We start from the raw sequence: 27,217 nt of genomic DNA on the forward strand, positions 1-27,217 counted from the left end.
TTTATATGACGTACAAGGCCCGTCCATTGAATTTAAATTAATCGAAGTTTAATTATATCAGCTAGTCGATATAACTGTATTGATTTAAAGAATAAATGCTTTGTGATGATCATCTCGATGTTCGGAAGAAAACATACATAACACGAAATCTAATACAAGCAATAAATATGTTAATTGGCACTAATAAGGTTTAGTATTACAAAATTTTACTTACAAGTCCGTTGATAAACTTATAACTACAATATCTCGAGATATATTTATTCTTGCAAAATTTTGCGATCATTGAAAATGTAAGCCTCAGATAAATCAATTCCACACCATCAATTCTTTTTCTATTTAAACGAACAGGTTCCATTTTCAAATATTACAATGTTTCCCTAATAAAAAAAAATGAAAACTATTTTTTAATTTGTTCTCTATTACAAATATCATAAAGGCAAAAAAGAATGCTATTGAATACATGAAATCGCCTTAACCTTATTCACTTCTTTGTAAAAAATATATCAACTAGTCAATTGTTATATAAAACGTCATATTTACAAAAATAGGTATGTAACGATTCCCATTTTAAGCTCTTTACAATTTACCATTTTGAAGCCATCATTTCAACTAATAATTTTTATAATGTATTTTCTAGTAATGCAGATCAGATTTAATCCAGTCGAAACATGTACCGATTGAAAAATAAACCATGATATTATTTTACTTATATAATATAAAGTACGAATTTTCTATTGACTTAAAAAAATCTAATTAAATATCCAATACTTTTGGCCAATGAATCTTTAAATATAATTTAAATTTAAAATGAAATCATTTATTTATCTATTAATTAAATAAAAGATGGGATAATAAGGCTTGCTATAGATGATTATTTCTATATCACAATCCTCAAGTATAATGTTAAAGCTAACCTAAATTTAATGTCAGATTTTATTTAGATTACATCAAAATGTTTATCACAGTTAAGAATCGCATATATTTTTCTTAAAAGAACAGATAAAAAATCAATGTAATTTTTTTAATACAAAAGCGTGAATTTTACATAATAACTGTAATCTAAATAATATTACTGAATTATATATAGAGCCTCATAAGAAAAATTATATCTGCCATGCTTATAATGTTGCCAAAAAATTAAGAAATCAAATTAAATGTAACAAGCCTTCATTTGACTTTATTTAGTATGTGTTGGTCAAATCTTTCAAATTAATTAAACGAAATTTTTCACCAAACAAACAACTGCACACTTAGTGCAAATACACTATAAATTGAATACATTATAGTTGAAACATTTTTTCAAGTCTTGAATACAAATAAAAATAAAAATTATCATTGTTTATATTTAAAAAAAAAAACAACTAAACAAATGACTAGGCTGTATGGTAGTAGTTGAATAATCCATGTAGACATGATAAAACAATCGAATAAATTGAAGGCTAAATAATATCAGTCATATGAACACATGACAAGATATAAAATTTCCGATCAAGCTTTATGCACCATGAGAATTAAGATGTGATACTTGCTTTAGGGATATAAAACACTCCTTATTAGTATTACTTCGAAACTTTACAAGTCGTAATATCAATGTTTCTTTAACAAAATTCTTTAGATGGTATCAGAATTTCAAAGCAGTAATACATTAAACTAAAACATAATAATAGCCTAAAATGTACAAGTAACATTATTCTTACACTAGTAACATTTTTTAATTATGTAAAAAAGCTAGATATAAAAGGTTTTTTTATGTCATTTAGCACAAATAAACTTCAGGGCAAGAGGTATGAAAAACAATAAGATATGAATGATTACCACTAGTTCTGATATAAAGGATTTTAACGATGATGAAGTGAACATTACAGACATTAAATGAATGATCAACTTTAAGTGAATGCTAAAACTGCAAGTGTTAGTTAGCAAGTAACACTAAGAGATTTATTAAAAGAATAAGCATTCCTTTATACTTATTTTTTTTCTTTTTCCTTGATCTGTGGTATGTATAACATGTACTTTACATAAAATGAAAGTTAGTAAGCTGTTAAATGTTAAAAATACTTTTATGAACAAGTATTTATATCAAATGTCATCAAACTTAACAAAGGTAATTTATTCATTTCCTTTTTTTCTATATGGTTTTCGCATATTACATTCTGCATATAAAATAAGGAGCATAACAGTGGATGCATATGACAATCTCATGGTGTTAATAAGCAACATTAATATGAAAATGGATTAGTACCTTGTGATGGCTGATTCTAGTACTTCATACTAAATAATATGTTGACTAAATACTTTGTTGTTTTCTTGTTTATATTTTATAATCTATTTACTTACAGAATGCACATAATTGAAGTGTTATTTATCGTAAGAAATAAGCATTTCAGCCATTTTTATCGATTTAAATGCCTCAAAAGGTTGAGCAAGTGGTCCTAGGCAGGAGAATATTGATATATGTTAATATAAGATGAATTATAAGCACAAAGGTCATTAGAAAATTCATTCCATCAAAAATGTGTTTGCTTATTTAAAATCCACATGCGCTATCTCTGTTTAATTTATATCTAGAATGTAATTATATAATACTCAAAGTATTATGTTCATAAGATTTTTTTTATGAATAGTTTTAATGAATATTCTATGATTAATTTATTCAACAAGCTAACTAGGGATTTGTTAACAATCCTTGACATAAGAACATGTGGTAATTTTTTAAATATGAATGTTTAATAATACTTTTTGATTCAAACCTCTTTCGATTGACTGTGAATGAGCCTATCTCATAAATTTGTTGTCTATCTAAAATATTGTAATATTACAATATATATAATTTGTTCCCTGAAATGAGCACTCATAATTAGTTGTATATTTCACAATTTCTTCTTTGGCATTTGTATTGAGAATGTTTACTTGCAAAGTAGAAACTTAACATAGCAAGTTTCAATGAGAAAATTTGTTTATATATAATCACAATATATAGTGATACAAATACAGTATATATTAATGTAAGAAATAAAAAAAAACTATCCGTTTTGTTAAGAAATTGTGAAATAACATAACCATATTTCATACCTTCCAAAAGATATAAGTCCAATGGGCTATAATTGATGAAATTATTGGATGGATTATAATAATATTAAATTTAGTATTCATATACTGCTACCTCCGCACAAAACCTTTGGTTCCATCTGGACCTCTAGGAGTTCTTATAACAAGGACTCCAGGTGGTGGGGGTGAAGGATAGACACCAGCCGCTGTAGCACCTGGTGGTAACCTGGCGAGTACTTTTTTCTCTTTAATTTTATTATTATCATTGTGACAGTTTTTACTTTTACCGCCACTTTGATTGTCGTTGAGATTGTTTGCTTGTAATTTATCTTGTAGCCGAGTGAGACTGAAACAAATTGTAACTCTTTAAAAAACATATAATAAATTTAAATTTCGACAAAATAATATTTGCTTACTTATCATCGATAACGTCCTCTGGACTTCGAGCTTCGCCGAGTATCCTTAAGCGAGCCTCCTCATACTCTTTCTGCCTTTGTTCCAATGTTTTCACAGGCCGCGCGCGACTTTCTCCATTAAGCTGCCCGCTGCCTAGTGATGACGGACGCTTTAGTATACGAATAGCTGGCTCCGGCATAACGCACTGAGACCCAATACACGCGCTCTCTTCCACAATTACGTTTGTAACCTTGCAACCTTTCAGCGGCGGTACGCTAGACATAAGTTTGATCTTCCGGTCTAACTGAAATCAGATATTTCATTTACAGTTAAGTTGCTTAACCTTGTTATTAATGATACGTAACGTTAGTGTTACATTTCACAAATAAACTTACACCAATTTCGTCCATATCCTCCCAACTTTCACATACGTCAACTTCATCTTGCGCCGCCATGTTGCTGTGTGAATTATTGACACATAAATTAAAATCTTGCCAGTACAGAAAATAGAATATGACGCTATATCAATCAAAGTGGGCAACATCTTTGTATAGTTTAAAATGAATCTTAAAATCAATAATAATAATGTATTTATGTATTGTTTACTGAGTATAGCTAGTACAATGAGTGTAACTAGTATAGTAAGTCTCATTACATTTTTTTTAAACTTATCGATTATATTATATAAATTCAACTCAGTTTTAGGCCTTTTCAGAAGAAACTTTTTATTTTTTTTCTGTTACTACTGTTACTGACTATTTTAAAAAAATATAATTTTATTATACAAAAATCATTAGCAATGATACAAACATACCTCTTCATATAATTATAAAACAAGCATTACATACATATGATTTTACAATTATATAAAGTGAAAAGTAAAAGTAACAACTTGTAAATAATGGGTTAAGGAGAGGGATCTCCTATTGAGGAGAAGGCGCTTATTCTACCACACCACACTACTCCAATTTCGGTTTGTGGATACGCATGTCGGAGAATTTAATTGAAATTAGACATATCATATACTAGTTCATGAATAATAGTTAGTTAATTATATTTTAAGCTCCAAAGTTTTTTTTTTTAATGTAGGGATTTCATAGACATTTAATAATGTTAATATTCAGATTTTAATTTATAATAAAATTTTTGCCTGTAATGTAGTGCTAATTATAGGTAACATGTAGGTCTCCTATTAAAGTTGGTTGAGAAAACTAGACCAATTATATAAGAAGCCATATTATAATTGCATAGAAAAATAAAATTTAGTGAATATTATTCAGAATCAAAAAATATTCGATTAATTATATAATTGTTTTTGCTACACAGATATATTTTTATTTAATTATCTGAATAATCGTATCGATTGCAATTAAAAAAAAGAAAAAGATAATAATTATATATTTGAAAAATTTGTGGTGAAATGTAAACTATTTGACATCATTTTCAATAACAATTATTTTATTTTCGTATAAGACTAAAGCAATACAATAAACTATAGTATATATTTCATTCTACGATTAAAATATTGAAAAATTCTATCAAATTCAGGAATTTTGCTAAAGAAATAATCTATTGCACAGTCCAAGGACACTTTGTATACACGGAGAGTGTTTTCCTTGCCTTTACCCTCAATTTTCATTATCTAGTAAAAATACTAGAAATGTCAATGTCAAAACTTAACATAAAAATTGAACGTCAAATAAACCATGTGATGATATTATGATATTATTTAGTTATTTTAAAACTATTAAATTTATTTTAAAACAGATTTGTTTTTAAAATATATATGTAAGCATTATTTTGTCTTTATAACAATTAATTTAAAGGTAAGAAGTGATTAGCTCTTATTGTAAATAAATTTCTTTTACAGAAGCAAACATGGATTTCAATTCAAGATTTACTTCTGCCGTGACGGGATTGACATCTGTTCATCCAGATTCGATTCAATTCCTAATGTTTAATGATGAGGACATCAAAAAACTTAGTGTGGCAAAAATTACTAACATGACTTCCTTCGATTCTATGGGTAACCCTACAAAGGCCGGTCTCTACGATCCTGCCTTAGGACCAATCAGGGAACGGAATGATTTTTGTACAACGTGTACAAACACTCTCATAAATTGTCCTGGACATTTCGGACATATTGAATTACCACTTGTGGTGGTTAATCCATTATTTATAAAGAACATATACACGCTTTTTCGTATAACTTGCCTCAAATGTTTCAAAATCCAAATGGATGATCGTATGAAGTTTATACTAAAACTACAGTTAGAATTACTTGATGCAGGTCATGTTACAGCTGCTTTAGATTTAGAAAATTTTGTAGGTGATGTTAAAGATCACAAAAAGGATGATGAATCACCAACAAAACCAAATAAAGTTATTAGAAAGTATCAAAAACTATTAAAAGATAGGGATGCTATATCAGAGATTTTTCAAAATAAGAATACATTTAAGTTACGGACTAAAATTATCAATAACTTCTTTAAAGCTATAACTGTATTTAAAACTTGTCTATACTGCAGAAGCAAATTAATTAAAGTAACAACATCTGATAATAAGATTATGTACAATGTGAGTGCTGAAGGTGGTGCTAAGGGCATCAAAATATTAATGCCAGATGATTTAAAACTATATTGCAAAGCTATAGAACAAAATGATGAAGAAATTCTTACACACTGTTTCCCAATACTTAAATATGCAAACACTAAACCAATTACTAGTGTATTTTTTATGCAAGTTGTCCCAGTATTACCACCTAATGTTAGACCATGCAATATAGTAAATGGAGAATTAATTGAACATCCTCAGACAAATGTATATAAAACTATAATGGTTACTGCAAATAATGCAAGAGTAGTCTTGCAAGTCTTGACAGCATCTGACCAGCAAAAAGCAATAGATGGTCTTGATCAACAACCAAGGCAAGCCTATGAAAGTGTCATGGGTAAATCGCCACCAGAAAAATTACACTCATTATGGCAAGAATTACAGAAACACATAAACCAATTACTCAGTTGCGAAGGCCAAGGTGCTACAAGTCAAGGATTGAAGCAGATACTTGAAAAGAAAACAGGTGTAATTAGAATGCATATGATGGGTAAAAGAGTAAATTTTGCAGCCCGTTCTGTTATTACACCTGACCCTAATGTAGATATAGATGAAATAGGTATTCCAGATGCTTTTGCTACTAAGCTTACATATCCTGTACCTGTTACTGAGTGGAATGTGGATGAACTTAGAAAAATGGTTATCAATGGCCCAAATAAACATCCTGGAGCTGAAAAACTGGAAGTAAAAAATGGTAGAACAATAAGAATACCTCCAGATTCAATAGAAAAAAGAAAAAGTCTTGCAAAAAAATTGCTTACACCAGATGAATATAAAACTTCAGGAGTGAAGATAGTTCACAGACACTTAGTGAATGGTGATGTACTAATATTAAATCGACAACCTTCATTGCACAAACCGAGTATGATGGCTCACAGAGCTAGAATTCTTAAAGGTGAAAAAACTCTTAGACTTCATTATGCCAATTGTAAATCATATAATGCTGATTTTGATGGTGATGAGATGAATGCACATTTTCCTCAAAATGAAGTCGCTAGGAGTGAAGCATATAATATTATGTCTGTAAGGAAGCAATATCTTGTACCAAAGGATGGAACTCCACTAAGTGGTTTAATTCAGGATCATGTCATATCGGGGGTAAGGATGTCTTTACGAGGTACCTTCTTTACAAAAGCAGATTATCAACAACTAGTTTTTCAAGCATTATCTAATCACAAAGGTGAAATTAAATTACTTCCCCCGACTATTTTAAAGCCAGTAACACTGTGGTCTGGTAAACAAGTTTTGTCTACAATAATAATAAATAACATACCTAAAGGTAAACCCTATGTTTCTCTAACTGGAAAAGCAAAGATTAGTGCAAAAGCATGGCAAAAAGAACCTCCAAGACCTTGGAATGCTGGGGGTACTCCATTTTCAAATTCAAATGAAATGACTGAAGCTGAGGTGGTTATTAGAAAAGGAGAACTTTTATGTGGAGTATTGGATAAAACTCACTATGGAGCAACGCCATATGGCTTAGTCCATTGCATGTACGATTTGTATGGTGGAGATAGTTCTAGTGCAGTTTTAAGTTCATTTTCAAAGGGTTTTACTTTCTACTTGCAATGGATCGGCTTTACTCTTGGTGTCAAAGATATTCTGGTCGTCCAAGAAGCGGATAAAAAGCGTGATGAAATAATATCTTTAGTCCGACAGGCTGGAAGAGTTGCCGGTGTAAAAGCAACTGAACTACCTGTAGATGTTGATGACAATAATCTTAAAGACACTATCGGTGAAATGTTGGTTAAAGATCCTAAGTTTCGTGCAAATTTGGACAGGCAATATAAAAACTTGCTAGATTCATACACTAATAATATCAACACCGTATGTCTGTCGGAGGGATTGTTGGAGAAATTCCCTTCAAACAATTTACAATTAATGGTGCAGTCAGGAGCTAAAGGTTCAACCGTTAATACTATGCAGATTTCCTGCTTACTAGGTCAAATTGAATTAGAAGGCAAAAGACCGCCTTTGATGATTTCTGGGCGATCACTACCAAGTTTCCCCCCCTATGATGTATCCCCAAGAGCAGGTGGTTTCATTGACGGTCGCTTCATGACTGGAATACAACCGCAGGAATTCTTTTTCCATTGTATGGCTGGTAGAGAAGGTCTTATTGACACAGCTGTGAAAACAAGTCGTTCGGGTTACTTACAAAGATGTTTAATTAAACATTTAGAAGGATTAAGTGTTGCCTATGATAACACTGTCAGAGATGCCGATAGTAGTGTAATTCAATTTGCATATGGTGAAGATGGTCTTGACGTTTTGAAATGTCAATTTTTAAAAGAAAGTCAATTAGACTTTCTTGATGTAAATTCCAATGCCATTGTCGCAAAATCTATCATTAAAAAACTTAAAGAAGATACACATAGTACTAAACTTATTGCAAAATGTCAAAAATCTTTAAAAAAATGGAAGAAAAAATACGGGAGTCCTTTTGAAAAAGTTCGAACTAGTGGTTTTGCACAGTTTTCTGCAATTGTTAAAAGAGATATTAATCTTGATGAAAAACCTACTGACGAAAATCGAGATCCTTATTACTGGGAACTGGAAAAAATGTGGCGATCTTTAGATTTAGAAGAAAAACAACAATACATGAGAAAACCATGTCCAGATCCGATCTTTAGTAAAATGTCACCTGAATATAAGTTTGGTACTATAAATGAACAATTGGACGGTCTTATCCAAAGTTATTTAAAAAATCGCCATGAAGGTTTACATAATGAATACACAGAAAAAGAAAAATTCGTTGAAATTATCGGTGCTAAATATTTGTTCTCAATGGCAGCGCCCGGAGAGCCTGTTGGACTTTTAGCTGCACAGTCAATAGGTGAACCATCAACTCAGATGACGTTGAACACCTTTCACTTTGCTGGTAGAGGTGACATGAACGTTACTTTGGGTATACCCCGTTTACGAGAAATTTTGATGACGGCTTCAGCGAAATTAAAAACACCAAGTATGGATATACCTTTCAAAAGCAACATTTCTGGTATAAATAAAAAAGCAGAAAGACTCAGACAAAAAATGAATAGAGTAACAGTGTCTGATGTCCTCGAAAAGATTGATGTACAATGTGAAATAGTTACGAGCCCACAACGACAATTAAAAACTACGATGCGTTTTATGTTTTTACCCCATTCTCAATATAAGACTCAATATGCTGTGAAACCACCTCAAATAATAAAACATATGCAAAATAAATTCTTTAATGAGATGTTTTCGGTAATTCGTAAGCAAGCTAAAGCAACTTGCGGTGTTTTGTGGGCAGCTGAAAAAGATAAGAAACGTCGTACTGCAGGAAGTGATGATGAGGAAGACGAAGACATTTCCGCAGAACCCAAAGACCGTGTCGATGATAATCCAGAGATTGATAGTTCTGATGAGGAAGGCCCTAACGACGATGACGATAATACTGAAGTAAGTTCTAAACATACATTTAAATATGAAGGCTTTTTTTCTGCACTTTTCAATCGTCATTTTACAAGGTTAAAATCATAACAACTTAGAATTTAGCTACCCTAATCTGGCTCCTTAAAAATAAATCCTTTATGTATAAAATAGCAGTGGCCATATATTCCGTTTATGGTCATATACAATTTCATTTCAGATTAAATATACATATTAATTTAAGTTATATTTATTTTTTATAATATAATTACAGGTGAGAAACCGTAAAAAACGTTCAGAAGACCAAGAGTACGAAGATCCTGAATCAGGAGAAGAAGAGAGATCAGAAGATGAAGCGGAAGATGAACAACAGATGAAAGAAAATGATGACGAAATTGAAGTAACTCAAGACATTAACGCCGATGACAGTAAGATAATGGCAAATGTCGTCGAAAATATAAACAGCGCTACAAATTACACATTTGACACGAAAAATCACCAATGGTGCGAGTTAACAGTGCTTTTCCCTATTGCGTTTTTAAGGGTCGATCTCTCTCAAGCATTACGCGACGCGGCGATGAGATCCGTTGTATATGAAATTAAAAACATAAAGCGTGCTATTACTAATAAAGAAAAAGATGTTCTATATATAAAAACAGAAGGTATTAATATCGTTCAAATGTTTAAATACAATGATCTACTAGATTTGAACAAGTTATACAGCAATGACATTCACGCAATCGCTAACACGTATGGAATAGAGGCAGCAAATAAAGTTATAATAAAGGAAATACAGAACGTGTTTAACGTTTACGGTATCACAGTAGATCCGCGCCATTTGAGCTTGGTTGCTGATTATATGACGTATAATGGTGTTTTTGAACCTATGAGTCGTAAAGGAATGGAGGCATCCACTTCACCTTTGCAACAGATGTCTTTTGAGTCATCGTTGATATTTTTGAAGGAAGCTGTTTTGAATTCGAAGAAAGATTTTATTAGATCTGCTTCAAGTTGTCTTATGATGGGTCAGCCTTGTCGCAGTGGTACAGGAGCGTTCAGTGTGCAACATTACAGTAAAGTTGTTAGTTAATAAAGAATTTGTTAAATATTATAATTTGTTTCCAACATGTTTTCATTAAACGTTTTTTTTTAGAATTGATGAATTAATTTCATGGTGTTCAGTCAAACATCCAATGTACTTCCTTTAAAATGATTATGGTATACATAAATATAACTTTTCATAAATACAATTTGTTTACTTATATTGAGATTTTATTTTTAATCTTACATTTAATTTTATATAATAATGTCAGGTAAAATATAAAAGAACTAATTCATTGTTAATTTAACATATAGACAATTCTTATAGATGGTTAGAAAACAACACATGCTATTTTACTTTGTCTGTACTAATATTATAAAATGGTAAAATTTGTTTGTATCAAAATCAAAATATTCTTTATTCAAGTAGGCTCATAAAAGCACTTTTGAATTGTAATGTTTCAGTGTTGAATTAAATCTACCACCGGTTCGGAAAGTAGTTTCTACAGAATTATATTTATCATCAATTCTGTATTAACAATTTATCTCTGAAAAAGGGGTTCATATTCTCACAATCCTTGATTGCCTGACGACCGTGTTAGCTTTCTGTGCATTTTTCAGTCACCAACTTTTTAAAGTTCTATTTTCTTTGTAATAATCCAGTATAAAACCACCATACCAATACGAATCATACGAAATCTCAATTTGTAGGCATTAGGTGCTAAGACTGGTGTGATCCCAGTATATGGGTGTGAGTTCGTGTTACTGGATTAAGGGCCGCCAAAAACGACGGCACTTCTCGTGTTACCTCGCACAGCACACTAACACATACTTTAATAATTAATTATTGTAGGTTGTAAGCTGCCTATTGTATAGTATTGCTCTTTCAAATATTATATTTAAACATTAACACCATATTATTATTTTTTTAATAATTCTTTAATAGAGGCACAAGTTGACATCCATAGTGTAGGTAGTAAAAGCAAAAATTAAAACAAGCAGAATAAAATAAAAACTTTTTGTATTTATCTAAAACTACAAGTAGAGTATGTAGACAATTTTTTTTTAATTTAATCGGCATTTAATGAGGATATCACAAAATTTGTATATTTTTTCTACAGATTAGTCTCTACCCTAGACGGTTCTTGCAAGATCGGCTAAATAATAATTATTCAATCATAAAATATTAACAAAATACTTTTTACCTCATGAGTAGCTAGTACTAAAATACATACAAATTACTGAAGTTACAAAGTTTATTTAAAACAATAATATACCGTATAGTTGAAACATTACTGTCTAATACACTCATTATATAGATTATAAAAATATTATTAAATTGAGTTTTTTTATTTTTTTATACAATTCAATTGTAATAATTCGATTATAAATTGTTTGTGGTATAAAACAGCTTATATTTACTTATTAACAGAATGATCACATCAGCTCTGGGCACACATCGTCGTTTGACGTCGCATGTACTACGTACAACTAAAACCATAAATAATTTACATCTTACTATACTGCTAAACTATCGCAACAACATTCGCTTCGAGCGAACAGAAAATAAAAAGAAATTCACATTACCGTTTGACAATCGACTCATCTAGCAGCATAGATATATATATATTTTTTACAACTAGCAATAATAAGGGTTTATCTTCCATTTAATTTAGATACATTTTTTTAACTATGGCGTGATGTTAAGCAATATTAAAACGTATTCGAGTTATTGCATACCTTTATAAAAAGTTTAAGGCCAGGATAATTTTTCTTTAAATATTAATCAAATATTCGATTATTTATATCAAAATAAGGCTGCGAGGCTTTTGTAGTCACTGGCTAGGACGGTAACGTTATTCCCATTGAAAAATTCTTGGACCCATCGTCATTTACAGCTTTCATGCATCTCTATTATTCTACTCTCAAGCTATATTTAATTATAAACAATACTTGTATGGTACTTAATTAACATATATTTTAATAAATAGTTATAATAGCAAGTTTAATAATGTTACGATATAGATTCCATGTTGTGTTTTTCTACACAAGATATTATCACAGCCTTTTTGATGTGCGTGTCTCATGTGTTTCACTATTAAACTAAAATACATTAAACAAATATGAAAAGCATGCAAAATAAACTTATTCGGAGAAGAAACAACTAAGGAGTTCAGTCAAATTTAAATAACCACGAATATTGCCTACGTTCTAAGCTGGTCCGTTGATAATAAAATATTTAAAGCAAATTACAAAAACAAAATTACAATATTTTGCACACTAAAGTCTCACCTAAAATTCAAAACATTAGAACTTATATCGTAACCGTGACTCAGAGCAACAAAACTTGAATCAATTAATACAATATTTAAATCGTCAATTTAATTAGGAACCCGCCCGTAGAGTCACTGATCTCAGGATATAACAACCAACAAAGGAGGTTTGAATATCATGTATACATATTTGTAGCTATCCTCCTTTTGTTCGCGTTGTTTTTCGATCTGTGTTCGCAGACAATTTAGCATTTCAAGTTGTGTGCACTGAGCTTTATCTTAAACAGGCTATTGAGCGGTTTCCGCTGTGTTCGGATTGTTGGCTTTCCTCTCTAATTTGTTGGCCTTCTTAGCGGCGGCCTTCTTCGCGATCGCCTCGTCTTCAGCTGGATTGTCCCATTCTTGTCTTCGTCCTGAACCGAACAGGTTATAGAAGGTCGCGCAGAAAATGTACACACCACCTGCGATGTAGAATACTATCCTCCATTGAGCTTGGGTTGGCTGTAGACAGAGAAAAAAGGTTATGAATTTTACTCACGTAAGTATAGGGGGATTATATGGTTATATAAAGATACAAAATCACATCAAAACTTGCTACAGAACATAATGCTAATTGGAGCAATGACCATACTGGCAGAACTTTCGCGACATAATTAATTATATAGAAAAAGCTACTTTGTCGCTATTATTTGCGTGATTTGACAATGAACAGCCCATTAACGTCTTACTTCCGAGATTAGTCCACCACGTTGCTCTTGGGTTTACGTATTCCATGACGCAACATCGGAGACGTAAAACGAATTTCAAAACACACAGAATTACAGATTTCGGATGTATTCATACACATAAAAACATAAAATTTCGGTAATACTTCTCAGGTTCGAAATCTTCGGTTAAAACCCAATACACGTACCACATTTCATCATCTTAAAAAGGGACCGCCTACATATTTTGACGACAATTTATTATATAAAATCATAATCATACATAATAATTTGAATGTGTATACAAACCTTGCCCTCGATGATGTATCCGGCAACAATGGGCGCCAAAAGTCCGGTGAGATTAGCGAGACAGTTTGTGAACGCCATTAGGATTCCGGCGAAACGTGGCGAGATGTCCAAGTGATTAACCTATAGCCAAAAAAATAAAATTAGCACTTTATATCAGCCAACTAAGTAGGTTACAGTTGAGACAGATTATTTATAAGCATATTTCACAAACTCCTAGACAATCCAAAATAAATAAAACATATGAAAATTACAATGCAAAAGCTAGAATCCTCAGTTATTAATTAGCTCGAATCAGCTGTGACCAACAATTAAATCATTTGATAATGTAGATCACATCAAGGATTTATTATATAAGGGGCAAATCAAACCAGAATTTGAGTGAAGTAAGTAAGTACATGATAAAATGAAATCTGTATGCGTAGAATAAAGTAAATCACCTTGAATCCGGAGTAGATACCGCCGTTGAGTCCGACGCCCACGGCGAGTATGGCGACGGTGGCGGCGGGGTCGCAGCCCGTGTTGGCCGCTATGAACAGGCCTATGGCTGGGCCGTACTCACCTGGGAATAAAAAATTAAGTCTTCAATCCAAACAACAATTAACAAAAAATTCAACACTAGCTAAATAAATATATAGACCGCTTATTTTGACAAGTATATATCGATTTGGCCACAAGCAAATTACATTTTGGAAAACTCGAAGACAACACGATTGTATGAAAAATTACGTACAGCGACAATAAACAATTGTCCCTTAAATATTGATTGAAATTATGTATTTTATTCATGTGTAATTTAACTTTTTTTCAGACTTTTAAAGACTTTTGTTGCAACACTTGAAGATAACATAGACAATAGGATTAATCACAGAAGATATTTTAAGACAAGTAACCAAAAATATCTCATGGCATACCAATACTGTTGATGATTTTCCTGACTTGGGTGTGGTTGAAGCGACCACTTGACAGCATCCAATCCGCCACCACCGAGATGAACATTGAGAACAGCCACATGCACAAGTATGGTAACGCTGATACGAAGCCATTCTGAAATTAAAATAATAACAATTTTAACACATTGTTTTAGTATTGTAAATTACAACTATTAAATAGTTTTACATAATTTTGGTTAAAGAAATCTCCAAAGAAAATAGGTAGTAGATATTGTGATATTTTTAAATGTACCACCGACGGACAAAGACCACTCCTATAAATACATTTTGGGGTTTACACAACCACGCGTCTTCGAGGCAGATTAATAACCTATATTTGTATATGTGAGAGAATTTAATATTTGAATTTACTAAAGTAGTCGAGATGATTTATACACTTATTATATAATTTTATTTAGCACGTGAAAACTAACTGATGCCTGATTTTTAACCCCAAATCTTGTCTTTCGTATTAATAAGTTTTTAATCATTATATTGATCTTGACCTAGTTAGAAACATGTCTGATTTATTTACGTTTCCGTTGTGATAAAAATATAATCAAATCTTCACGAAAGATAACCGATAAATAAATAACATGAAAGTTAAGAGCTGGATCAATATTACTCAATCTGACTCAAATATATATCACTCGAATATTAATTCATTATGATCCTTATATTAATGATTATAAGGGATAGAATTAACTGACTGCATATTACTGTTTCGGTGTGGGTTGTATTTTCAATTTTGATAATTAATTATTCCGCGTGAGTTTTGTTTTGTATTTATACACACGTCGAAAGGAATAAGGAAAAAAGCATAGCACACTGACTTAAATAGTAGAATTATTTGTCATTGATATTATAAAGTTAAAAAAATACCGTAGATAAGTGGATTCGTTACTATTAATAAACTTGTGTTATTTAATTAGACAAAAAGAAGTACTGTTTTTTTTTTTGCTGAATCGCCTTCGTATAATTCAAATTTACAAACAGTGGTAATTTTTAATTTAATTAAGGCGTGTTAACCGCAAATAACTAGTGCAAATTTACGTCCCAATCAGTTTTAACTAAAGTCAAATTATAAATACCAATTAAAACAATGTACTGAGTATGTTACGTTCAGTTTAGTTTAATTGGAAGCCGTCGGAGGACTTTATGATTCAATGGTCAATTGACCGACGCGCCTCTTGACCTCTTGACAGCTCAGATGATTAATGCGAACCAAATCGTCGCTGCTTTACTCGTCTATAAATAACAGACGAATTTTTCGAAACATCTGTCCGTTATTTACGTATGAAGCATTCTAACTGCGAGATTGACGGAGTTTTTGGTGATAAAGATTATTATATAGACATTTATGCCCAACAATCAAAATTAACTCGATAACTGAAACATTCCATAACTTTATGCTAAAAAAAATGTTTTAATAAATACCCAAAAAAGTTTTTGGACGATTCTATGTATTTGAAAAAAAAATATACTCACATCCTTGATAGAGAAGTGCAGAACTTGTCGCATGAAGGTCGGCAGCTCCGTCATGAGAGTTTCGTAGCCGTAGTTCTGCCCCATATGAGCCAACATGATCGCCCAGAACGGCATCGAAAAGAGAATCTTGCTCCATGGAATCGGAGGAGACTGGAGATAAACAAAGAAGGATTATTATGTATGTATCATTATAACTAGGTAGGTATTTGTCTAAATTATAAATCTGTAGTTATTTATATCTCTGAATGAAAATGCAAATTGTAACTTGAAAGTGCTATTATAAAATAGAAATAAAGAACTCACACTAGAACCCGCAGCGCCCCACAGCGAACTCAGGATATACTTCTTCTCAGTTTCCTTGATCGATGGGCAGTGCTCGGGGTCCTCGGAAACGAAGAATAAGAAGGCAATACACCAGATGGTTCCAATGACACCAAACACGTAGAAGATAGAAGGCCAGCCTCCGGCAAAGCCGTACGCAGAGAGCAGGCCAGACAGAGGCATTGAGATAACTGTTCCGAACTGAGCACCTGAAAATAGTACTCTATCAATAATTGCTTTTGTTAAGTAAACTAAGCAAGTTCACTATTTGATTAACACGTAGAATTTTCACAAGTGTTTAAATTTAGACTAGGTTCTTTTATATCATACAATAATCAGTTTTGTATCTGTGTAATATAGTAATTATTATCCGTATAACTGTTTTTCTTTATGAGTAAGTAAACCTATATTCCTATAGAAATATTTAGGTCTCGGCAACTTCTCTACGGACAATAGTTAACCACGCAAAAATTTTAAAGATGACAATCCATCGTGATCTGAATTCTTGGAGCAGGAGTAACGGCTTTACGTGCTGTACGAAGCCAGCGCATTCACAACAGTAATGTTCAAAATTTCGACCTGTAATACTTTTCCAGAAAAGTCCAATTACCCAATTGACCCGACCCGAATTTTGAATCTAGGAACTCTGGATTTACATATATATAAACCACCCACTAGATCACTAACGTAATCAAATATTACACAGACGATAAGATCTAAGAAATAATTAATTGCTATAATTAATCACTAATATTTATGATTGGGAGCTATCACTTATCATAAACAAAAATGAATCAACTGTCTATGCTAAAAACTAACCTGCATATACAGCTGCTCCCATCCTACTCCTTTCGTTTGGTGGAATCCATTTAGCTAACATGGCATGGGAGCACGGTACAATAGGCCCTTCTCCTAGACCCTGGATGAATCTGACCAAGATGAGCCATTCATAACCAGCCTCCGCGGCCATTGGTACCAAAAGACCGAACACGGAGTTGATCAACATGCCCACACCCAGGAATAGTCGGGCTCCGTATCTGTAGACGAATAGTAGAATTAAAAACAAATTTAATTAATCGATGTATTTTGTCCAATAAGCCCAATATAGACAACATTTTACTAATTGATATATTCCTAACAGCCTGATCCCTCATTTCGAAAAGTATTCGTATATTAATACGTCGCTTAGGTAAACCATAAGGTTATTAGGAACCAAGTAAACAAAATCTGATCACATAACAAATAGCGTTAATTTTATCTGTATCGCGATCAAAGAACTTACGTCTATTTGTAATTATTATCATGACCGAGTACGTATTATAACAATATATTATATCGTCACGATGGTTTATGAGGCCTGCATCTGCGCTTGATCAACTAATGTAACATTTATATTATAAGCTATAAAGTTTAAAATATCGACGTGTGTCATAAAGGCTTATAAGAGAACCTGTAAAACTAATGGAATTTAATATTGAAGCTTTGATGTGATATTTGAAGTGATATTATCTGAAATAAGTTATTTGCAATTTGAATGTACATTTCGTTTTATTATAATTACACAAAAAACGTTTAAATAATCTTTCGAAGTATTTTTAATGTAGTATTTTTTTAAGATGTTTTTCTTATTTTTTATTAATGGAATTAGAAAATCCTTTAGAAGATACAAATCTAGACGTTTATAATTATCAGTTCGTAAATATAACTAAGCGCCGAATATATAGCATAATATTTCTTTTATATACATACAATACATACTTAATATCGAACGTAGTTGGTAAATAGAGGGAAAATTTAAAAATGTCACCCATTATCAAAAGATTTTTACCACTAATTGTTGCAATACATTTTTTCTTAACAAAAACGAGTTCAACACTGCATTTATATACAAATATAAATAATTTGATGATTAAAAAGCAATAAGTTTGATTAAGGCATTATAAAACTAAACATAAACATTATAAATAAATTTAAAAAAAAATGCCGTACCTTTTAGACAGGATTCCGAAAGGAATTTGCGTGATGACGTAACCATAGAAAAAGGATGACAGGATATAACCTTGTAGAGTCGAAGTCCAAACAAAAGAGCCGTCTTGTGTTAGCGCCTCCTATAACCAAACCGGTCAGTTAAATTTTTTCAAAAGAAAACAAATCAAAGGAATTTTAGTTTTATAATCTGTTGTTATTTTATCTAGACATTGGATATATTAATATTATATTCCATTTGTAATTAACTTAAAAACAGCAATACCACTGAATTTTCAAGTGCTTAATTTATCGTTTTTCTGTTTATAATCTATACTAATATTATAACTGAAAGTAAATCTGTCTGTCTGCTTGTTACGCTTTCAACGCTAAACTATTGATCACAATGAATTAATGAATGAAATTTGGTGACATAGTCTACTTTTTATGACTAAAATCTACTACCATGTAGTGCTCAGAGGTAAGCGAAACGTCATACGAAAAACTGCATGTGTAACGTAACGCTGTTCTTTAATAGCAAAAAGGAACCTTGCTCGGCAGTGCAAATTTTACATTCTGGCATAGACAAAAATTATTAAAGTAGAAAATTATGTAAGCTATGAGTATAGTATCAAGCATTCTTTACCCAGAATCTCTATCCACAGAATATGCGATAGAGTACATTTGACGTATATATAATCGTAAGCATGATCTCAATAGCTTCAAAGTGACACGTGAAAATTCAAAGAAGTATAAAATCGAATAGCAAAATTTTACATATCTTTGAAATCTATTAGTAGACAATTATCACTACTGAATACAATTTCCGAGGATTCCGAAAGAAGTTCTTACCTTAGTGGAGTTAGAATCGACATTTCCACACTCGGTGTCCATAGCCTCCTTGTCCACTGGCAGTGCGGTGTGGTTCACCATCGCGACTATCGCCACGGACATGTTCGTCCGCATGATGTATGCGTTTGCCATACCCAGGAACAGCATAAACGTCACCCAGTGACGCGTGCCCAGGCCACCTGTGGATACATTGATGGTTTAGAATCATTTTTTTATTAATAAACAACAATATTATTAGTTAAAACTTTGATTCGACTTTGCGTTTATAACTAATCTCGCGTAAATAACTGCTTGTTTATGGCGAATAAAAATATGCCAGATGTACATACATCCAACAAATGGCATTGAAGCAGCGGTTGTGGAATCATCTCCAAAAGCTTTTTAAAAGGAAAGCAAGTATTTACCCGGTAATTACATAATTATAGATTTACATTACATTACTACATTAATTGATGATCAATGTTTTAAGAGCCGAGATGGCCCAGTGGTTAGAACGCGTACAATATGCTCCGAACCTTCTCAAAGGGAGAGGAGGCCTTAGCAAAGCAGTGGGAAATTTACAGGCTGTTAATGTATGTATGTATGTATTTTTTAAATACATATACTTCAACGTCATGGTAAAAATAAATAACAATTACTAATATTGATTTTGCGAAAGCAATTGCAATTTAATATCAAATTCCACAAAGGAAACGCCTCAAAATTTCCGAATGATTTATTGCGTCTCGAGGCGCAAACAGGTAACCAGTTCTGAAAATGTAATTCTATCTTGCGTTTGCTCATTACATATACATACATACATGTTGTACGATACAATCCAAGTTGGTATGTTAAGTTTCTTTTGGGCAACATTTTTAAATGAAATGACTGTGCTCATCAAAGATTATGATTATTTATAAATTTAGTTATTGAATATTTTTATTAATAAATCATGATATATTTATTATATTATTATCGAGGTACACGTTCTGACTTTGTACGGACAAAATGATAGCTACAAATTATAAAACACACAATACGTCAATAATTTTTCAATAATTTATTACTTGTAAGAGAGTCGCGTTTGGTCTTGTAGCTGATTATTGTAATGACGTATATTTGTTAAAAAAGGTGGTTATTTGAAGATCCGTGTTCAGCTAACGAAAATAGACTGTAAACTACCGGGCAGCCAAAACGTCAATTCCCACAAGCGAGGCATTATAATTAATATATAACATTTATTTTAATTGCATGTTAAGTCGGTTTTAAATTAATTTAAGGCTAATATTTACGTTTTAATATGTATATGAATCTTTTAATTATTTTGTAACATGCGTTTATTATTTTTGTTTGTTTTTGTTTTGTTTTAAATTCGATTGAAAATTTTAATTGGTAAAAATTAAATTAATTATATCTAACTACATTTTTAAAAAAAAACATATTTAAACAAAAAAATATGTTTATTTCTATTGTCAGCAAATTATTGAACTTATTTAATTATTATTCATTTTCACATTAATGTCTAACGTTATTATTGATATTCAACATAATCAATACATATTATATAAGCTCTTATAAACCGTGTTTGCAAAGATTTTATTATCTTAAAAGACTCGCATCAATCAAATCGAAACTGTAAAACTAAAAAAGTTCGTACATATTCATAAGCAATAAGTAAAAAACGAATATAAAATTGGCGATCTGCGTCGACGGTTCGTTTTGACTTACCAAAATAAAATGTTATTTAATAATGACGTCAGTGCCAAAGTAGTAGAGAAAATCGGAGAAAACAAAAACTGACTACGATCTTTCGATTTTTATTTTCTTTTAAACCTAGGTAGATGTTTTTATTATAGGAATATAATTTAATTTATTTGCAATTACATATTTATATAATGTTCCTGAATTAAATGACTTAATTAACATTTTGTGTTGTAATAAATAATCCTACTTATTCGGTTTAATACCTGAGGAGAAATATCTCGTAATATATTCAATAAAACTTATCTTGATTTTGCGGATTGCCCTATCATACAAATCAATTCTGTAACAGGACAACGAACGATAATAGTTACAATTAAAGCAATAAATAAATAAAAATATTATTTATCGTTAAACATAACTTTATTTCTTAAATTTTCTGTACTACTCATTATGTAACTTTTCGATAAATCTATTTTAATACACCTTAGGTGAATTAAAATTGTAATTTAAATACAAATACGTTTTAGAAAAAAATTAATTAAAAAACATTATACTTATTAATATTGTATGTTTTTGGTGCGAATACTTATTGACATGAAGCCATTACTGACAAGTTTCAATTATATGGGAATGCATTTGATAGGTTTCAGTGGACGTGAGCTTGACAACACAACCCTTTTCAATTATTAAGCACCGCCTTTTATTTACAAAATTAACATAGCTAACTTCAAAACATAATATGTATGTACATTGGATATTATGACTTGAAAATTAATGTAATTATTAAAATTTTAGACAATTCTGACATTTGTTTCGATTTTTAAAATATATTCGTTATCAGTATTCAAAATTACCTACATCGATTTATCTTTCTTTAACCAGGATGTTTTTTAAGTATTTTTTTTAAATATATAGTTGCATCGCTGCTTTGTGTGCAAAATAATTTTAACAATTTTATATAGGTGCATGAACCTGTTCAAGGAAGAACCTTCTTAGTTTATAAAAATATAGAGTAATGGAATGATCGATGCTAATTCATAGTAATTGATAAATTGATGCAACATTCCTAAGGTACTGCAGCAAGGTCGTTTTCTTGTAGCCTATTATCAGGAAAAATAGTACAATATCAGAAGTTTATTAATCATTTGCTTTAATAAAGCTTAAAAATAGTTCTTCAGTACTCATATTAATATTATGTATTTTCGAGAAAGTTATTTTTACTTTCTGTTAATAATATAAAAATATATTAACACACGTACTAATTCGTATTTGTAATATATTTTAGTTCATCATGACATTGATGTTAATTTAAGTTCTTTATCTAAAAAAAAAACTAGTGATGATAAAAGTTAAGGAATTAATTAAACTATACAATTTAAATTACCTACGTTTTTTTAAATAGCCTAATAACATCATTTTTGTATCACATTAAAACAATAGTCACAACTCACAAGTGAAATGCGTAAACCGTAGCAATTATTATCTGTGCTTCGTTGGCATACACCAGTATAAAAAAATTAATAGAATAAAAAGTTATTTAAGAAAACTTAGTCACGTATATTAAAAATATATACATAAGAGTTCGTATATATCGAATTAAGTGGGCGTTTGAAAATTTTGTCTATTTAGTAATGACGTTATGTTATGGTGTAATGATATTCACGTGTTCGGAAGTGTGTGATTGCATCTTGTCTCTTCGAATATCAATTAATAGAAGCAGCGGGTGAAGGAGTGCAGTGTGACATATGATGGTTTTACGACGTTGTTTTACGTACACAGCAAATTCATATTGAATTTAGTCAATACTATTGGATAGATTTTGGATGGTCAGATACTATTTTTGACTATTACCAAATATAACATGAAATAATATGTATTTATGGTTATGTATAAAACAAACAGTTTAAACTGAACTGCAAGTAAGAAAATATTAAGAAATTATAACTTATATTAAACTTATATAGATTAAAAAAGATTAAAAGTTACTTTTAAAATAAAAAGGGGGTTTCTGTTCTCGTTTTATTTCTTTTATGGGACAACTAAAATAACGTAACTAATTTCGTTTATGTGCAAAGGATCCCTCTTAAAGGTTATGGAGTTCGCTGCGTCAGTGAATATTGGTGACACGTAACCTTTACGAACGAGCACGAGGATTTGAACTTGTAAACTTTAGATAAGATTCTAGGCTATCTCCTCTCTTTGTGAGTATAATGTATATAGTAACATTTACATCTATGCTAATGTTAATAAATGCCAAGTAACTATGTCTGTTTCCTCTTAACGCTTAAACCGCTATACCGATTCAGATGAAATTTGGTACGATGCTAGTTTGAGTTCTGGGGTAGGATAAAGGCTCATTTTTTTATTTCACTCCTCGAAGGGGTAAAATGAGTGGTGACGGTTTTATGTGCTATAGCCTATAGGTAAAGCCACAGATTCACCTAGTGTAATATATATTAATACGACGTTGCAGTACTGTCGTAAAAACTATCTTGATATTGTTAGAATTGCAAACAATTGTAAAAAAAGAAACCGAATTTCTGGTAATGATTAAATCTTCTGACGTTTTACTCTATATTATCGTATGAGTCAACGCGCTTATAGAGTTAGCATGAACGTAGCCGTGTCTTATCTTATCGTTATGATTTCATCATATTTGACGGCAATTGCAAATTTTTATACATACGCATTACAGAGTGTGCGTGTGTGTTCGTGTGTGAGGCTGTATGTATATATATATTATGCAACATCAATTCACGCTGCTTGAGTGAGGTTGGTAGGTACCACACTTGTTGTAGAATATCATTGAAATAAGCAGTTTTCTTCACGATAAATTGTTTCATTGACAAGCATGAGAAGAATTATAAAAAAAAATTAACGCACGTGAAAAATCGACGGCGCCTACACAGATTTGAAACCGCGATCTTTAGTTAAAATCCGGGTTTTCTACCCGCTGTGCTATCTTAGTTCATAATCTGTGGTAGTATTATAAATGCAAAAGTAACTATGTCTGTCTGTCTGTATGTTACGGTTTCACGAATAAGTCATAGAATCGATTTTGATTAAATTTTGTTATAGATGAAGTTTTGAAGCTTGCTTGAACCCCAACGACGGACATAGGCTACCCTTTCCAACCTTTAAAGGGGTGATAAGTTGGTGATAAAGAATTGAAAACAAGCCCTTGAAACAATTTCGTCACAAACTGAATTCTAAATCGTACGTAGCTGAGTGATGAAATTCAGGGTAACTTGCATTTTCGCTCACACTTGTGAATGTGAACCACATTATCTTTTGCGTATTTGACCAACCACTGAGATAAGCCTAGCGATGGTCTACCTGACGCATAAAATTTCGGTCCGATAATTTCATAACACATACATAACATACAACATTTATTGTTATAACTTTTAAGTTTATAAGTCTTGCGTAAATTTTTATTCAATACTAATTATATTATAACAGAATCCTCCGGCATAGATATTCATACATATCCTTCTGGTTTAATGTACAGTCAAATATTAAAGATTTAGACATAGACAATTTTAGTACTTCTTAATAATTTGATATATTCCTAACACAACACAAACTCAACAGCATACAGGCTCACATATCAATAAACATTCCCTAGCGGCCGATTTGTTTAACATTAATTTATCTTTCTTTTATTATTGATTTCACATTAAAAAGAAGAAGACAGCATTATTTTAGTAATCACTGTCAAAACCACATTTATAGGTAAAGCCGTATAATACTGTTTAAGTAGAACAGGTATATAAAATACAGACTTTGAATTCAAAATCACGTGTGAATATTTTGAATAATTATTTGCCAAGACAAGTTATTCACAGACCGTCTGTATTGTCTTAACCATCCAAATACAAAGAATAAGATCAGAGATAACGTCGAATTCGAAGGAATAGCAATCCGTTTTATTTTGGGTACAATGAACTGCATTTATTAACAGTCATTTGTTCTAATAAGAATTTAGATTTCGTGGTTTTGCGTACGGATTTTTCAAGTTTATTTGTAAACTAGCTGTCCCCGTGACTTCGTGCACGTTTGAATTGAACAAAAAAGTTATTGTTGTAGCCTAAGTTACTCCTTATTAAATCAGCTATCTGCCAGTGAAATTTCCGTTAAAATCGATCCAGCCGTTCCAGAGATTAGCCGGAACAAACAGACAGACAGACAAAAATTTTAAAAATATATTTTGGTGTAGGTATATTCCGTGTATATTTGTTTTGGCGGTTATTTTATTGTTACAAGCAGACAGTCCAATTTTATATAGATTATATCTATCTAATACTTAGATTTACAATTCGATAAAATTAAACACTTAGTAAATTTATTGATATCATTCAAAATTTCAAATCGTAGTCTATACAAACTATGTTTACAAATGTTTTTGTATTTCTTACGATGATGATACATAAAAAAATAATTAAGTAGAATTATTTTGATACAAAAAATATATTAAAAAAAATGAATTACTGTTGCCTTACCCATAGAAAGAAATTAATAGAAATCAGACTTAATTCTTTTCGTAGACTACTATGTATAACAATTATAAGAAAAAAATGTCTAATCATTTAAAAAGTGGATATAAACTATGATTTATTCAAATTAATAAATGTCTTTAAAATTATAAAACATATTTCCTTTACCTCAAAGCGATCGATATATATCGAGATAAAATCAAAAAGGTATAATATGACGGAACTGGATCAGCATCAACTATAATGTTTTCCTCGTTGAAAAAACCTATTGTTTGTTCTGCAAATGACTGTATTTTTCCGACAAATCCGTATCAAATGCACCAATGGCGTTTGAATAAAATGGAGTAAGAAAAAAAAAACTCGTCACACTCTTTGACCATCGACAATAGTTTTTATACGTCCTTGACAGATCAGACTATAAACCATTTCCTAAAACGTTGATATAACTCCATACTAATAACAATAAAATTACGTCTTTTTTATTAATACGACTTAAATCAAAATTAAATACATTTAAAACTTTACTATTATTCAGATATAATATAAATAAGTTATCTGTTTATTATACAACTAGAGATGATTTATTTATAGTACTCGAGAACGATCAATAAGTCATAGAATAATAACCGTGATAAAAAGTGTTCAATAGCGACCAATCGATTACGAATAGCTATAGATATTAATCAAAAGATAATATAAATCGGAACTTTAATTACGATTAAACGGGTCATCTATTTTACGATTGCTATATCAAAGGCAATCGTCGTTATTCGATTGCCGAAAGATAGAGCAATAGTCTACTATATATATATCTACTATGAACGAGCGCTTCTTATTCACAAACACCGAACGTACTCAACTGGATTATTTGCTAAACCCGAATTGTCTATCTTATCGCGATCACAATTGCTATGTTTATACAAAATTTTCTACGTAGTTTTAAATGTTCTTTGTGTAGCATAATTTAATACTTCCTTATGAATATAAAACATTTGTTTAATTACATCATTCAAGCAACATACTAGAAAAAAAACAAAATTTTCGTAGGTTGTTTAACGGTGTAATTTTTTAAAAGTTTTCGAAACTGTGTATAATAAAGAACCTAATTTTAATTCTGGTTATTTTTTTTATTCAAACATGTAATGTACATATAACTAAAAAGGTAAAACTAAGTAAACCTAAAAATAAATCATCACCGCTGCTCTTAATTGGCCTGTTAATTAAACATTCATGTGATTTTAGTTATAAATCATGTCATAAGCTTGCATAATTATATTCAAGTATATCTACAAACTGTTCTCATTATACAGTTTAAAGTATTAATTTGTCAAGAACGAGAATGTGTAAATGATAAAAGAAAATGATAACATTGCTCTCAAATAGCTGCATTACATTGACGTAGAAGTAGATCCTTATTAGTCAGTAATGTATTCAAATATTTAGAATGTTTACCAGCAACCATTTTTTTTTATCCAAGCTACGTGTAATTTATTCCCTAATATGTCGTATTTAAAACAATTTCAGGCGGTACAATTTGTTCGTACGGCTTTAGTGAAAACTATCTACTGACAGTAGAGATTGCATAAAACCAAGGGGTTTTTTTATATTTTTATTTGAAATACCTTATTATGTTAATTGCTGTGGTATTTAAATGATGAGAATGTGTAATTCCAAGCACGAAGGAACTATCAATAAAATACCTC

General features: G+C 30.9%; 3 protein-coding genes across 5 annotated transcripts in view; 1 reads left to right on the plus strand and 2 right to left on the minus strand.

Annotated features, from left to right (window-relative positions):
* Positions 1-2,621: 2,621 nt before the first annotated feature.
* On the minus strand, positions 2,622-3,926 carry LOC113397951 (SUZ domain-containing protein 1-like). 2 transcript variants are annotated; one of them, XM_026636481.2, is made up of 3 exons: positions 3,840-3,926; positions 3,465-3,748; positions 2,622-3,412 (listed from the first exon to the last, which is right to left on the minus strand). In XM_026636481.2, the coding sequence occupies exons 1-3, from the start codon at positions 3,897-3,899 to the stop codon at positions 3,160-3,162; spliced, it is 597 nt and encodes a 198-aa protein (XP_026492266.1). In that variant the 5' UTR covers positions 3,900-3,926; the 3' UTR covers positions 2,622-3,159. The 2 variants fall into 2 exon arrangements, with proteins under 2 accessions (XP_026492266.1, XP_026492267.1); XM_026636482.2 differs by having other exon boundaries at positions 2,624-3,394.
* A 1,183-nt stretch (positions 3,927-5,109) lies between these two features.
* On the plus strand, positions 5,110-10,584 carry LOC113397845 (DNA-directed RNA polymerase I subunit RPA1). Its single transcript, XM_026636364.2, has 3 exons — positions 5,110-5,232; positions 5,315-9,483; positions 9,728-10,584. The coding sequence occupies exons 2-3, from the start codon at positions 5,323-5,325 to the stop codon at positions 10,541-10,543; spliced, it is 4,977 nt and encodes a 1,658-aa protein (XP_026492149.2). The 5' UTR covers positions 5,110-5,232; positions 5,315-5,322; the 3' UTR covers positions 10,544-10,584.
* Positions 10,585-11,498: 914 nt separating this feature from the next.
* Positions 11,499-27,217, minus strand: part of LOC113397850 (putative inorganic phosphate cotransporter) — a 56,397-nt gene continuing 40,678 nt past the window's right edge. For both annotated transcript variants that reach the window (XM_026636368.2, XM_026636367.2), the window contains exons 2-10: positions 19,336-19,514; positions 18,508-18,626; positions 17,338-17,555; positions 16,501-16,727; positions 16,198-16,347; positions 14,692-14,824; positions 14,218-14,339; positions 13,781-13,900; positions 11,499-13,268 (exon numbers count right to left, since the gene is read on the minus strand). In XM_026636368.2, coding sequence (XP_026492153.2) covers positions 13,056-13,268; positions 13,781-13,900; positions 14,218-14,339; positions 14,692-14,824; positions 16,198-16,347; positions 16,501-16,727; positions 17,338-17,555; positions 18,508-18,626; positions 19,336-19,514 — 1,481 coding nt within the window. In that variant the 3' untranslated portion in view covers positions 11,499-13,055. The remainder of the gene's footprint in view (positions 13,269-13,780; positions 13,901-14,217; positions 14,340-14,691; positions 14,825-16,197; positions 16,348-16,500; positions 16,728-17,337; positions 17,556-18,507; positions 18,627-19,335; positions 19,515-27,217) is intronic.

Source organism: Vanessa tameamea, chromosome 13 (assembly GCF_037043105.1).
Source record: "Vanessa tameamea isolate UH-Manoa-2023 chromosome 13, ilVanTame1 primary haplotype, whole genome shotgun sequence".
In the NCBI taxonomy this organism is placed as follows: Eukaryota; Metazoa; Arthropoda; class Insecta; order Lepidoptera; family Nymphalidae; genus Vanessa; species Vanessa tameamea.